Here is a 16488-nt window from a genome sequence, read left to right as displayed (position 1 = left end):
AGTTACTTCTTCAAAAAAGTAACTCAGTTTTGCAAACAACAGTTTTTTGCAGCTGTTTACCTAAAAATGCAGCCAAGGCGGGTTTTTTAAATAAACATTTCAAACTATTTACGGAACAATCCTGTGTTCTGCATGAAATCTGGTGCCACACAAGTTATTTGTGACACTCCAAAACATAATTTCTGTCCACGATGAGATAAAGGAGAACAACAGCCTGATACCTGCAGGCCTCCTCCAGGCCTGCAGAAGATGTATCACTCCTGTAACACCTGTAGCACTCAGTAGTCGCCTCATTGTTCTGACACACACAACAAAACCATTGTCTACATTACACACTAACTACACAAGATTTGCGCTAAACGTCGCAAATCTCTCACATCTCAAAACACTGCCGTCACTCCTAAAACTTCCCCCCTTGACTAAACAATAAATGCCATGTTGCCATATCGTTTTTTTTGATTGGTCCACATGGTACATTTTTCCACCAATAGGAAAGGCTGGGGGAGGAGTTTGTTTTTGCTCACAGGCGCAGAGGTCGTGTCCAAATTCATGGGCTGCATCCTCCTGAGGCCGCATTTGTAGACCGATTACGTCACAGCGACGCGCCGAAGGCTGTCCAAATTCGTAGACTCCTCCGAATGTAGCCGACAAATGCGTCCTCCTTTTCCCCGAATTTTAAGGATGGGTCGGGTGTGTCCTTCGTGGCCTACCATATCCCAGAATTCATAGCGCGGCCCAGCCAAATTCCAGTTTCCAACAATGGCGGCCGCTACTAAGTTTTAAAATTACTCATACTAATCTTTCTGGGTCACAAAATAAACTTTTAACATATTTTCAGGCGAGGAAGTAGTTGTGTAAACATCAAATATCTGCTCGGTTTATCAAGATATCGCATATTTGCAAAAGTGCGTCGACGTTTTCGAAGGCGTCTGCTACCCACCAGCTCGATAGCTAGCCGGGAGCTCGAGGGTTACTGATGCGGCCGAGAACGGTACAACTCCCGGCACATCATTTTCACATCACCGCGGACTTTCGCTGCTCGGGTTAAACGTAATATATAAGTCACTTAGACAACCTAAAAATGTTATTGTTGGGCTTTTTTCAGTGTTTTGTTTGTTCGTGAGTAAATCGGTTTGGCTGAGATTAAAGTTATTAGATAAGATTAGATAAAATAAAACTTTATTAATCCCCCTCCTCCTTGGTTTTTACACAGCTGACTAAACGTCAAACAGAAAACTGATTAAACAGAAGTATGAGACAGTCGAGAATTTACGCCAGTGTCCTGTTATATTTTAGATAGCAAGGAGCAGACGACCGAGTTTATTAAACTCCATTGAGACAGCGGTGACGCTAATCAGAAGGCTAGACCGTCCAATTTCACGGCCGTTTACTTCCGGCCTACCCGACCTTCTGAGGACCCGGCCCACGTAGACCGCGAAGGCCGGGTCCTCAGGAGGATGCAGCCCATGAATTTGGACACGACCAGAGTGTTTTCCTTATAAAACACCGTTTTTACCGTTTCTTCCGCAGTAAATATAAACAACGATAGTATCCAGGAAGAAAACCAAACATTGCATATATTTTTTATCATAACTCTGGTTTTACGTGGCCTATAAACACAATTTAAAAACTGGTATAAAGTCCACACTTTTTCCGTCAACTGTTCCGTCTGTCCTGCTCACATCTCCAATGGTTGTACACGTTGTCATTAACGTGGCTTCACCCCACATCAGCCACCCCACTTTGCTAGCTAAAACACCGGTGTCTGCACATAAGGACACTGTCCTAGCCGCGTATATACGAATGTCAATCGCATCATTGGCTGTGTCCCAATTCAGGGTCTGCACGCTTGAAGTACGCGCACTACGCGTACTACATACCTGTGTACTATAAGTATGAGAAGCACGAAGTGAGAGGCTTGTGAAATGGGATGGTCTAGCCTTCATAGCGCTGTTCAGGTTGCCTAGCAACCATGATACTAACAGCAAGAAAAGTTTCATACAGCATTGCCTGACAGAAATGAAGGAGAAAAAATGTTTTGTTTGTCATTCATTTTTGTCATGACATCACTTTGATTAGTTTGTGCGCAACACAGACCGTGCCAGCAGTGCGCAATTGCGCACGCGAGCAACTTAGAGGGAACATTGGTGAGTTATTTTGAGGTGACATCAAATATGCAGTGTTATACAAGCTGTACACTGACTACTTTTCATTGTATCAAAGTGTCATATCTTTAGTGTTGTCCCATGAAAAGATAGAATAAAATATTTACAAAAATGTGAGAGGTGTTTATAGTATCTCACTTTTGTCAGATACTATAACACCCCTCACTATATGGGAGATGTTTTAGTCTTAGGCGTTTCTGGGGAAATTTTTACAGTAAACAGAAGATGCACTGACAACATTTGGAATAACTGTATTATCAGTGTATGAACGTGTGTGTCAATGGGTGGATGACTGAATGTGTAAAGGGCTTTGGGGTCCTTAGGGACTAAGTAAAGCGCTATACAAATACACACGCCATTTATCTTTTTTTTTTTTTATGAAACTTTGAGTTTACTTTGGAAATATTGACCGGAAATCGTTTCGTCCTATTTACTGTTTGATTTTCGAAGGGAATCGAACCGACATAATTTTGTTTATATCGCAGTTACATCCGTTTTCGCTGGGTTAGTTGCAATATTTTCAAAAACCGAAATCAGATCTGTCCACAAACAAGCTCTGATTTTGCCGGAAGTCATTTTCATTCCGTGTAACTTGACCCGTGGCTCGTTCTCCTCCCTGTTGCTATGGTAACAGGGCTCGCCCAGGTGGAGCCACTGGCTGGCTTCTTGTTGGTCACGTGGGGGTCTGAGGAACAGTAGAGAAAGTGGTAGCTACATTCCCATTAACCGCAAATTCATGGAAACAAGCAGCTGCACTGTGATTTCTCCTCGACGAACGATCAGATGAAATTACATCAGTTTTTTCTTCCGTGGGGCAAAGTGCTTTAACGAAGACTGCTTTTAAGTCACAGCGCTCAGCAGTGATTAAGAAAAGAAATGCGGCTGTTTACAGACATTATTTGGTGGAAAACAGGTTTACTCACTGTGACATTTCGCGATTTTTCCCTCTGCTGTATTATCTTGTCTTGAGGTGGCTGTCTTTTAGACACGGTGTTCCGTTGTCTCCGCATCCTCTAGCATGAACTTGTAGCGTTGACGCCAGTATAAAAGCTACCTGCGAGGACGTGGGCAGTCCGCCATGAAAATGATGCATCATGGAATGTGAGCGTCTAAACTTTAAGCAACAATTCCACGCCGCGGAGAGTAAAAACATGGAGGTGAGGCAATAACCGACTGAGGCTGATGAAAAAGAGCCTCCCTCAGCTCGTTTTTTTGTGTGTGTGTGAATGTTTGACTCTGCTGGTCGTGGCCGACACACGCACCCAAAGGACCTGCACGGGGACGGGACGTCAGTGTGTGTGGTGATGCTTCTTCTCTATTTTTTTTCTGGTGTCAGTTTTGGTTTCTCCAGCAAGGTCTGCGCTATTCCGCAATGGCTCGATTTGAAGACGAACTGTCCGGCCGCTATGGAGGCGGCTGCCCCGCGGCCCCTGCCAGGGGGGGCAGCCGGCAGCCGGGGCCTCCGGGTGGCCAGAGGATGTACAAGCAGACGATGGCCCAGAGAGCCAGGACCATGGCCATTTACAACCCAATTCCAGTCAAACAGAACTGCCTCACCGTCAACCGCTCTTTGTTCATCTTCAGCGAGGATAATGTAATACGGAAATATGCCAAAAAGATCACCGAATGGCCATATCCTTACAACCCAGTAAACCCCCAGATAAGCCGCTCTGTCCTGTATAAAACCCGCATGCCTGACGCCGAACTCCCAGGAAATTTTAAGGGGCCTTATTTAGAGGCAGAAGAAGCCGGCATCTAGAATACTGTTTATTAATTAGTATAAATATATGTTAAGAAAGCAACAATACGTTCAGCTAAAATGTAAAACTTGCACAGCTGGCTCTCTGGTTGTTTCCAGTGTTGGTCACAAGTCCCATGCTGCTAAATGCTGTAGTCATGAGGTTTTTGTTTTTTTTTATAATATAGCACATCTAGGTAAGAGCTGAAGTTTATGTGTGATGATATGACTATATGGGCTTCTCGGTAGATCCTTTTCTTGTCTTCTGGTGAATGCTGTGCTCTGCAGATGGTGCTGTCCAGGGAACTGAACTTCAGCAATCTGCAGGCTTTCCTCAGCAGTGAGGCGGTGGCACGCTGCATGGGTGTGACACAAAACAAACAAGCGCTGAAATGCAGCAGGTTTCAGGTTATAAAGCAGCTCATGTCTGTTTGGTAGATGTTGTGCACAGTGAGTGAATGCCACCTGCTGAGCTTTGTATGCTGACCAAAATCATTTCTTACTGGTGTGCATTTAGATTTTTTCTGAGGAAAAGTCCCTGGAAAGACACCTGTATATGTGCATGAGTGTTCATGCAATTAACTCACATTTAGTTGTGGAATAGTATCCATTGCGTAAGTCACTGGTTGGTTAACCTCTGGCATGATAAAAGTTTTCTTTTATCATTTTTAATGTCGCAGTGCATTAGTGAGCCATTTATCCTGGTGCGCTGCAGGAGGATTTACTGTGGTTCGAAGCAGTTGGAGGCCTGGTGGCTGGAATCCATCGGTCTCCTCCCTCTCCTGAGGATCCTCTCCCTCTCCTGAGGATCCTCTCCTACTGGCCGAGCTGTATCGTCCGTGAGGGGTACACTAATAACACGACGGCAGTGCAATGTAGGGAGCGAGATACCCAAATGAGCGGTACAAATCTGCATTTAATTTCTTTTAAAAAGCAGACGTTAAATTAAACACTGAAGAACTGCTGCATATCACCAGATATGCATCACCAAGCTCCCACCACACTGGAGACTTAGAATGGTGATCACTTTGGGTTGTCTTGCTTTTGCAAAAATCAGGGAGTGTATTAGAAGATAGATATAGCTCTCTAGTAAGGTGCTAGTAAAATAGTACGACTATATTGAAGGGGCACGTCGTGAAAATATTTAGTTTACTGTACTGTATTTTTCTGTGGGTGTAGATGGAGAAAGTAACCATCTATACACACAATTATAATCAGGAGTTGTCATCCTTGATTTTTAGTGTACAAATTTGACTGGAAGTGTTTGTTATAAGTGACCAAGTTGAGGTCTGCAGATCATGAAAAGGTTTTCCTCAACTCGTGTAAGAACAAAGCTGGAAAGATTAGTTTTGTAATGTAAAAGGTTACATTGTTAAATTGTAATAAGTAATGCAATTAAATTTAAATGAAAGGAGTACAACTTATTTCAGTTAGTTTGGTACAGGAATTGCAGTGCTAGGTGTTTGGCAGATGGGAGGTAGTGCATATTCAAACTATTAAAAAAAACCCACACAGTTCAAAAGAATGCTCTAAAAATATGACAAAAATGGCATTTATAACAAACAATGTAACAAAGGTTATATTTCAAATGTAATCCACATACACTGCAAGCTTTTTATCAACATCACATTTTTACTCTGTAGTTTTTAAAACAAATTTTCCCAGTATCTGACTACAGTTACATTTATTTTATGAGTTCATTATAGAACTCTGTTGTATTAGAACTGTTATATATAATGGAATAAAAATTTCCATTACCGTTTCATTGACTTTGTTTGCAGTACAAATGTAAACATGAAAAAAACAGATATCAAAATTTGAGCCCATAATACCAAATGACTGAACCCAGTCTAGATACAGGGACGCAATTTTGCCCTTTATTCTTCTGATTATACTTACATTATTTGTGTCATTTTATTATGGAGTGCTTCCTGCATAAAGGAGTTTCTGTGCTTCCTCTTCTCCCTAAAGCAGCGTTAGCTTCCCATTTCCAATATTGTGATAGCAGCAGCAAGAGGGAAAGGGAACATTTACAAGATGGTAGTGCTGCCAAAAACACAGTAAGCTGAGCTGGAGTTGGGAGACTTAAGCAAGTTAAGATTTTCAATGGAAGTAGATATATTGGATGTTGAATATGAAGCTGCTAGGCAGCAGGGAAAGAGAGAGACCACAGAGAAGCTTTATGCATATATTGAAGGAAGACATGGTGTAACACAGGAGAATGCTAGTTGTTGGAAGAGATGGAGGCAGATGATCTGCTGTGGCAATATTACCAGTTAACATAAAAGGATAGCTTTGGTTGACCTATGAAGTGATAGCAAAAATGCCGGTGTGTCAGCATTGCTCCGCCCAGATGATTGAAACAGAGCTAGGAACTGAACTTGGAACTTAAAAAAAGTGTTGTGTTAGGAAATAATAAACAAACAAAACACACTGATTGCTGTACTGAGTCAGTCCTTGAATATATTTCTGCCACAAACTCACCCATCATCTACCCAGTTCTCTTCATTCTTACTATAAAACCCTGATGGATAGGGACATTAGTTCATGAACTATTTCTTCTTCCTTAATACATCATTTCCAAGTTGACACTTAGTAGCTGTTTTACCTGCTCTGTTGTCTAACCTTCCATTGATTTCTCTTGGTATGACCGAAAGATGATGACAAGCAGGCTAAAAGCTTTATCACTGATGGATGAGGTAGCCACAAAAAATAACTGCTATGAAATTTAATTGTAGCTTCAAGTGCATGCACTCTGTTTCTTTGAATCTTCTCCAGTATTCCTCTCCAGCCAATCTGATACATAACCTAGCACAATCATTTCAACAGAAAGAGATGTCTGGTGCCAGTGCCAAAACTTTCTATTCATGCATAATGCTGTTACCTACCAATGTAAAGGGGGGAATGGCTTTGTGTCAACTTTCGTCAGGTTTCTATGTCTTGATTTAATGTTTGCTAGTTTTCACAAGACTTCCTTAACACTGTCACTCCATTTGAGTACATGATCTTGGCTACTATTATAGCAAACTGCATTGTGCTGGCCTTGGAACAACACCTACCGGCCTCAGACAAAACCCCAATGTCAGAGCGTTTGGTAAGTAAAAAAGCTGGTTGATTCTTTTATTGTGTTACACAATAGAAACAGCAGTTTGTAAATGCAAACACTGTGAGGATTAGCATTGTTATTTTTAACAGATGTTTTTCTTTTGTCTGGAATGCATGCATGCATGTCTCTCTGTAAGTAAATAGTTTCTATTCTGCAAACTCTGCTTCCAAAAAGTTTCTGATTTCATTCTTTCCTCTTTTACCTAACTGTGTGCTCATGGGTTTGACCATTTCAAGTAGTATCAAGTATCTAAACTGAAAAGATGTGAAGATACCAGTTTTCCCCTCAGCATGTGTCCTTCCTCCTGAGCGCTGCAGGTTGTGTAGATCCATGCAGAGCTGCCTTTGATCCCCATTGTGTCATTACCACAGGCTACCCCTGCTCCATCTTCCTCCCACCGAACTCTCTTGTCAAGTCTTTCTATTAAAGAGGGAAATAGTGGGAGTTACAATGGCAGGGCTGCTTTAGAAATTAAATGCCACATACCATAGATTTCATAAAATGTCTGTGTTTGCCAAGCAAAGTTATGGAGTTGTGACAAGGGCTACAATTTAAGATTATTGCTTTGGGATTGTGTAGTGTCAAAAAAACGAATAAAAATTAAAAAGCCAAACTGAAAGCTCCCTGCTGTGATAAGGAAGCGGTTGAAAGTAGGTATCAATAGGGCTGTTCGATATAACGATATATATCGGATGACGATATAAAAATGTCTATCGTTTCATTTTACGCTATCGTTTGTTTCGTAGTGTCGCAAAATAAGCAATATTTTTTCATCGTTTTGATGGTCACTGCAGTGGCTATATTCATTTCTTAAAGTTCTCTCTTTCTCTTATATTTTATATAACCACACTACGGACGGACAAGCGCCTGTTTTTATGTGTTGTCGTTAGCAACAACGATGGTAATAGCATCGCGTGTCCGCTTGTTTATGTTCCACAAACCTTTCACAATAAAGCTCAAGATCCTGTTGAGACTTTTCAAAATAAACTGAATCACGTGAAAGAGCAGATTATTTACGGATGAGAAGTAAAGAAGAGCCGCCAGGTGCTAAAAAATAAACCTTAGACTCAAACGTTAGAACAGGCTTTTCCCCGCAGCACGCCGTGTAATAAATACTCACAAAGAAAACGGTGTCTAAATGTCTAAAAATGTATAGTTTCATGCATCGGTTAAAACACTCGACTCCAGCTACAGGACGCCCAGCTGGAAACACTTCCACTTCCAGCAAAGATTCACAGAATTTACAGAAAATGTTACATTTTTGTGATTTATATCGTTATCGGGACGATAGAATTGTTATATTGGGATATGAGATTTTGGTCATATCGCACAGCCCTAGGTATCAATACAGAAGGGGGAATAATTATTTGATCCCCTGCTGAATTGGTAAGTTTGCACACTTACAAAGAAATGAACAGTCTCTAATTTTATGGTAGTTTCATTTGAATGAAGAGACAAAATATCAGCTAGAAATAAAATAAATAAATAAAAAAAAACACTAAAGAAAAAATTAGTATTTGATCTCCTACAATCCAGCCTTAATTCTGGCTCCCACAGATTCGCCGTGTGGTCATGTGTGCTCACACAGATTGCAATCAGTTAGTCAATTAAATACATTTGGTCTGTCAAAGGACATCAGGGACAATATTTTAGACCTGTGGAAGGCAAAAACAGGCTACAAGACCATCAGCGAGGAGCTTAGGGAGAAGGTAACTACTGGTGGTGTGATATTCTCTCTAATAAAATTAAATGATCATAAAACTAAAAAACAAATCTACTATAAGAATTAGAGACTGTTCATTTTTTTCCAAGTGAGCAAACTTACAAATTCAGCACAAGATCAAATAATTATTTCCACTACTGTGTAGTCTTTTGTATGATTTTTATAATCTTATACTCTATTAATTGTTGATTTGGTTATTTGAAAAAAAAAAAAAGGTCTGTTATTCTATTTCACTGCAAGGGAAGTAGTAGAATTCGCCTGTTTGAGGTAACAAAGATATTAGTTGCACTTTTATCAACATGTAATTAACCAAAATGGTGCCTTCAATGAGGTTTCAAGGCATTTGATAAAAGCAGCTATAGATCACTTTTATGGTGATCACACTACTATTTGATGTTGCCATCCAAGTCAGTGCACCCTTTATGCTGATGGATGAACAGGCTGTAGCATGAATGTAGCGTGCCTGTAATGTTACTATGTTACTCTCAGTCTCTCTGTACAAAAAGTTTCATTTTTAAGAGGAAGTTAAAATACTGCTCGAAAACGAGCAGGAGGACATCTGCATGTGTAATTGCATTGTAATGGGCAAAATTGGATTAGGGTTATATTATATGTCGGAGTATTCTGAGGTGTGAAGTTGATGACAGATCGCTTAACCGTAACCAATTATTGATTAATGATTACCTTTATGATACCTTTTGGAGTTTGTTTTTTGAATAGATTGAATAGATGCCTTGACCTAAGTTTGAGTACTTTTTTAAAACCTCTTCTCACTTTAAACTCTATTAAGTTAATGGAGTGATGAAGCCGAATTAATTATACTGAATCAGTCTACCAGCACTAGTTACACCATGTGTTATTCCTTTTACTGGGGGACACCTCTAGTTTTCTAAATCGTTTCCAGAACTCACAGATTCACAGGGAAAAAAAGGTTTCGATTTTTCGTAGTTATAGTTCTTTTGGTGGGTTAAAGCATCTGTAGAGCTTGCTTTGTAGAGGATCACGGACACTTAATGATCTAGACCCTTCTTTTTCATTGTGTATTATTTCACATTATCTGTCTCAATCTTTATAAATTTATGTCTGCAGTTTCAGAAATCCTTTGCTCTTCTTTCCTCTTACAGGATGACACAGAACCCTACTTTATTGGAATATTTTGCTTTGAGGCTGGCATCAAGATCATTGCCCTGGGCTTTGCGTTCCACAAAGGCTCCTACCTGCGTAATGGCTGGAATGTAATGGACTTTGTGGTGGTCCTAACAGGGTGAGTAGCACAGGCCTAATGGCTTATGTAGCTGCTAACTGACAGAGCCGATGGGCAACAGCGATTAATGAGAGGCGGGAGAGAGCTTTGTTGTGTATGTGTGTGTGTTGCATTTCTAATGATCAGTAGAGCTGAGCCATTCCAGATGGTTGGGTGTTTTCTTCCTGTCTGAATAATCAGTGTCTCAGTAAGGGGAATTGTCTGCAGTAGATGTGCAAAACAGAAGGAAATCAGAGAACACAGCACAGAAAGGACTATAATACAAATCCAGTAAAAGCTTCTTTCTTTCTGTTTTTCATCTTTAAAATCATGAAAAACAAACGGATTTTCGAGTAATAGCAAGTTTTGTTTTTTTCAGGGGATTGTGTTGAGTTTAAGGCCATGGCTAGTTCCTTCTGACCACTCTGATGAAAGCACTTAGTTGTGGTTTTAAGAAATTTAGAATAGATGGTACAAATCTTTTTGAAAGTCTGTCTCAAACATGCATCAGTTTCTGTCATGTTTGTGTTGAAAAATTTGGCCAAGTTAACAAAGGATATATCTACACTGTAGATATTTCCCCAAAAAATGTAAGCAGAAACACAAGTAAAGTTGACTTTTTCATAGAGTCAAACTGTAAGAGTTTAGTTTACTTTGTTAACGTTGTATTTATTCTTGTGACTTAAGATAAGATAGCTCTTTATTGTCATTGCACAGTCATACATAGTACAGTAGTACAATGAAATTGGAAAAACTGTCCTGCGTCGGCACTACATATAACACAACACGACACGATATGACACATCCAAACGCAACAAACAACACAACACAGTATATTAACTTAGTATAAAAAAGAAGAATAAGTGTATGTGTATTGCACACTGTTATTATTGCACATTAATTATTATTGCAACTTGTTATAAATATAAATATTATTGTTATTGTTTTAAACATTGTTACCTCCCCCCTAAAAAAGTCCAGGGAGGTATCCAGTCAGGTCAGCTATTTACATTGATTAGGGCTATTGCCCTGTTGTAAAAGCTGTCCTTGAGTCTATTTGTTCGGGACCTCAGCAGCCTGAACCTCCTGCCAGACGGCAGCAGCTTATACACCCGGTGTCCTGGGTGTGTGCAGTCCCGTAGGATGCTGCGTGCCCTCTTGAGACAGCGAGTGCTGTACAGATCCTTCAGGGAGGGAAGAGGATGTCCAATGATTTTTTTGGGCCATGTTGATGACCCTCTGGAGTGCCTTTCTGTGTGCTGTGGTGCAGCTGGAGAACCACACACCGATGCAATATGTCAGCACACTTTCAGTGGAGCAGCGGTAGAAGACGGTCAGCAGCTCCTTCTTCAGGTCCATTTTTCTGAGGATTCTCAGAAAGTGGAGACGCTGTTGGGCCTTCTTTAAGACCGCAGAGGTGTTAGAGCTCCATTGGAGGTCTGTGTCTATGTGCACACCCAGAAACTTGAAGCTGGAGACCCTTTCCACGCACTCCCCATTGATGCTGACAGGCTGCAGCTCGGACTTCCTCCTTCTGAAGTCAACTACCAGTTCTTTTGTTTTGGTGGTATTGAGGTCCAGGTTGTTAACTGCACACCAATCTGACAGCCTCTGAACTTTAGCTCTGTACGCAGTCTCATCTCCCCCTGAGATGAGCCCCACCACAGTAGTATCATCTGCAAACTTGATGACTGTGTTGTCTGGGTGGGAACTAACACAGTCATGTGTGTACAGAGTGTACAGTAGGGGACTCAGTACACAGCCTTGTGGAGAGCCAGTGTTGAGGCTGAGGAAAGATGAGGCCCCACTCTAACTCTCTGTACACGGTCTGAGAGGAAGTCTCTGATCCAGCGGCAGGTGGTGGAAGGAAGTCCAATTTCCAGCAGTTTAACTATTAGTCTGTCCGGGAGTATCGTATTGAAAGCAGAGCTAAAGTCAACAAAGAGCAGCCTGGCGTAACGGCCCTGCACTTCCAGGTGAGAGATGGTGGTGTGGAGCGTTGTAGCGATGGCATCTTCAGTTGATCTGTTAGCTCTGTATGCAAACTGGAGCGGGTCGAGTGTGGGTGGCAAGCAGGACATGATGTGACGTCGGACCAGTTTCTCGAAGCACTTCATTATAACAGGTGTTAGAGCAACTGGTCGGTAGCCTATTAAACTTCTATACTGCTATACAGTTTAGAACCCTTGATGTTTATTTGTACCTTATGAAGGTCAGTCTGGAACTTCAGGTAAAAATTTTGTATCCCCTTTAAAAGTGATGCAATGCTTTTGCATCACTTTTAATTGCTGTTGAAGTGTGGTAACGGTGAAAAGGGAGAGGCTGTATTGTGGGGGGTTGATGCTGGAAGGGCAGGGATCAGGAGACTGCTGTTATGCTGCTGAAAGTCCCTGAACACGTGCTAGCCCCACTGGGGGACAGGCCAGCCTCTTTTACGTAATGATACAGAGATTTATTTGCAGCGTCTTGGGCTGTGAGGAGCCTCGTTGCAACAAACAGCCTCTGCCAATTCCCAAACCTCTCATCAACACCTTAACCTCTTGCTGGATATCACTAAGAGTCAGTGAGACTTTTGTTCCTGTTAGCTGGAAACAAGGAAATATAATAAATGTCTGGTTTGCTAATATGTGTCTGAGATCTGCTTGTTTGCATGTTGCATCTTTATTGTAGAACCAAAACCGTTTGTGTTCTGCATAAATACTAAATATAAATATGTTAAAACTAGCAAATATAAGGATTCCTTATATAATCAGTCAGTTCTAACGATCCCACGTGAGCATCTCAAACTGTCAATTTTCTTGTTCCATAGCTTTAGTGTATCTAATGAAGCTATAAAAAACTTTATACTATAAAAATTGTCAAGTTACAGGCCTTCAAAGTACATGCAGAGAATTTTGCACTTGTTCATCCTTTTTGAGCCTTCCTAACATAGAAAGAGCTATACTGGGAGCCCAATCCAGTCAAAAATATTTTCTTGATAAGGATGGAGGATGGGTTACACTGGCTTACATATAAATCTAGTTATCTTCTGATGATGGCCTTTTTTCAAGCTATAGGCAAGTGATGGAATACTGTGGGATTAAAAATAGGCTTAGCATGTGCATTACGCAATAAACAATTTCTGTTATATACTTATGAATAATAGAAACATTCTAACATATGCAAAATGTATGCAAGGAACATTTCTCCTAGTAAAATGCTTTACTAGTACCCACAAGTACTGTATGAAGCATAAATCGTAAATAAAGGTAAAAAAAAAACAATATATGCAGTGTTATCTTCATTTTAGATGTCAAAAAGTATTTGCGGCTCCCAGTGTTTTCTTTTGCGTGGAAACCGGGTCCAAGTGGCTCTTTGGGTGTTAAAGGTTGCTGACCCCTGGTCTAGGTATTCCTAACGACCCCTTAGTCTTTCATTATTATTGAGCTGATGTCATGGAGTTGCTACGGATCAGACTTATTCTGTCACATCCATCGTCACAATTAGGCCCTTCTTAGAAAGACTTAGGTCCTTCCTTTATTCCCCAGTTCAAAATTGGTGAGTACTGTTCACTTATTCATATCCCAGAATTGATCTCTTTTAGCTTAATAATAATTCATAGCCTATGTGAAGCAGTTCGAGGGCTATCTTGAACTTGCTATCAAATGATCCCATCACACATCACAGATGCTTGCTCTCAAAACAGGGGCCTGAATCGTCTTTCATTAGCTGGTAATTAGATAACTCTACAATGTTCCAGTCTGATGTAGGGAATTGCTAATAAGAACATGTATTTGCCTCCTGCATGCTCCTACCAAAATCAATAGTGTATTGAGCTGAACACAGAAGGAATAGATTCTCCTCAGCAGTCCTCTTTATAGCTGGCTGGATCAAAGCAGCTGCTGTTGGATTTTTGCAGTGATTTTTGCTCATCCCTAAAATACATGCCACACACAGCATACGTGCATATGTTTCTCTTATCAGTAAAATGTACCATATTCAATATTTTTTAAAATATGTTTTCATACATATTAGCCCTTTGAACTTTCACGTATGATATTAATAAATTTAATTATATAAAGCTGTGGGTGACTGGAATGGCCTTACTGGGATCACTCCCTCTAACACATGGTAGACATTTGTTTTCAGCAAAAATGCTGTTGTCCTGTCAACAAACTGACTGTGCTGTATCCACTATTATCTAATGAAGTGTTGCATCAGATACTACTAAGATAACATTTTCAGCTCATGGTACCTTTCAAAATAGCAACCTCATGATTTCCTAGCACAGCATTGCATTTTAATGAGAAGATCAATGTTATTCACTTTACCTGATTCAGTTTCAGGGCAGTTTTTCAGACATTAGAGGATTCCACCTCAGTATGGTATATCCTGAGCCTGGCTGAAAAACATTTCTTCACTCTTGCTCCACTTTGCTCTCAAAAAGAAATAGCACACGGGATTCTGTGCTTGCATTTCTTATAGGAGCTTCTGTGTTACAGTTTCTCATTTATTTTCTACACATGGGAGGTTTTTAATTTTCTGTACTGCAGTGACACTGTTTTGTGGTTAGAGGTGTGAGGTTGTTGTCGTTCTTGGGTCGTTGACCCAGTGTTTTGAGTTTTGTGGGTAGTTCTGTGGGTAGATGATTTATTTAAGCTTATTTAAGGTTTTAAATGGCTTCAAATGGCTTGAAATTTGTCAAAGCATGTATTTTTATTTAATTTGAGTTCATGGTCTACTGCATTTAAATCTCTGCTGTGTCTGAAGCAGGAGGTGGTACACCTTGTGTAATTGTAATTCTGAACTTGTTTATTAAATAAAGACATAATTGTTTGGTTGGTGTCCAATACGAACCCTCGGGCTCCAAGTTTTTTTTGGTTTTTTTAACCACTGTATCATTATTATTTGAATCAATGATTAATCAGTTCAAACTTTTTCACAATTGTGATAAAGCCAAAAGGTCGTCATTTTCTGTGTTTGAAACTTATGCATCTGTCTCCTTGAAGTATAGTGATGATGGTTAAATGTTGGACCTTGTCATTGCACATGTGAGGCATTTCCTCTCCACGCTGCCTCATTAAGCTCAACAGAACCAGCCTCAGGCAGTTACAGCCTGTTAGCGGAAAAGGAACAAATTGGAAAATGAGACAGCAGCCGATAGGCATCTGCTGATGTGTTTTCTTTTTTGGACTGATGTGTCTGAGTGTGCGATCGATGCCCTGCGCAGTGTCTCAAGCCCCATCCTCCATTCGGAGTCCTCCTTTAGACTGTTTTGAAAGCTGTTTGCCTTTCCTGTCATGTCGGCTGAACTTAATAAAGCTAAATAATGACATGTAGATATTGAGAAGCCTTTATAATTTAAAAATATAGTTCTAAAAATAAGACAATTATCATTTCAAAATATGTATAGCAAGACTGCAGAGCCAGCTAGTACTGTGTCATGCTAGTGGCCTGAGTGTTTACTTGGCACATCAGGGCTCGCAAAATCGCTAGCCCGATGTCCCGGGGCTAGCGATATTTCCAGTCGGGCTACCAAAATCTATCTCTGCCCTGCCCATCGTGCAGGAAGGAAAAATATATGTCAATGCTTTTGCATTCTTTCGGAAATGTAGCTGGGTAATTATGTCATTGGCATCGGTGAGCCACTGTCAATATGTGACATATTGAAATCGCGTTTGAATTTGCGCTTGTTTTTTTGCTTTCACTTTGCAATCGCGCGAACTGTGTATGGAGAGTGACAGTACTGATTGGTGAATGACGATAATTTGCGCACCAATTCCTCTGACATCGTCTTATCAGTCGTTAGCTTACTATGCAAACATGACAAGTGAAATCTCCCGCAGCAAGCTTAAACATGTGAGAGGTTGATCGCGCAGAGAATCGCTGAGCGTTATGTGAGTGCGTGTGTAAAAGCAGCAGGATATAAGGCAAAAAGAAAGTGCAGCTTTATGGTTTCATGGACAAAAGAATTTCTGTGGCTGCAACATGACGAGCTAAATAATAACCAGGGGTGCACATAAGTGGTCCGCAGGTGCGCATTCGCTGTCAAAATAAAAAAGATAAGAAGTTGCAACGCGTGTTTGCGTACATGAGATTTTCTGGAGGAGGACAGACATTTGTTTAGAACTTTTAAAGATGTCGAAGAAGCAAGCTCCTTTAAGCAATTACTTTGGTGTTCCTCCACCTCCAAAGAAATGTCAGAAGGAGTCCGAAACGCAAAAGAAGCGCGTATTCTCGGAAAAGTAGTTGCAGGAGGTGAGCTGGCTTCAAACAAATGATGAACACACAGAAAGGTGTTGCAGAATGTGTCGTGACAATGCCACTCTAGCGGACAAAAACAGTGCCTTTTATATGGAAAAGGACGCAAACGTGCGTTGCAACTTCTTATCTGGTGCGCGTCTTTTATTTTGACAGCAAATGCGGACCACTTATGTGCACCCGTGTAAATAATAGAGATAGCACGATACCACTTTTTTATGTCCGATACTGATACCGATATCATAAATTTGGATATCTGCCGATACCGATATG

At 40.7% G+C, this 16488-nt stretch overlaps 1 protein-coding gene across 1 annotated transcript in view; it reads left to right on the top strand.

Annotated features, from left to right (window-relative positions):
* Positions 1 to 3537: 3537 nt before the first annotated feature.
* The window catches only part of LOC146620904 (voltage-dependent N-type calcium channel subunit alpha-1B-like), a 149221-nt gene continuing 136270 nt past the window's right edge, over positions 3538 to 16488 (top strand). The window contains 3 exon segments of the mRNA XM_085367722.1: positions 3538 to 3797; positions 6892 to 6997; positions 9857 to 9996. Of these exon segments, the coding sequence (XP_085223848.1) occupies positions 3538 to 3797; positions 6892 to 6997; positions 9857 to 9996 (506 nt within the window).

Source organism: Diplotaxodon limnothrissa, linkage group LG12, assembly GCF_057381915.1.
Source record: "Diplotaxodon limnothrissa isolate DT_005_m linkage group LG12, D_limnothrissa_male_GT1.1, whole genome shotgun sequence".
Lineage (NCBI taxonomy): Eukaryota > Metazoa > Chordata > Actinopteri > Cichliformes > Cichlidae > Diplotaxodon > Diplotaxodon limnothrissa.
Note: the sequence above shows the minus strand (reverse complement) of the source record. Positions and strands in the feature narration are given on the sequence as shown.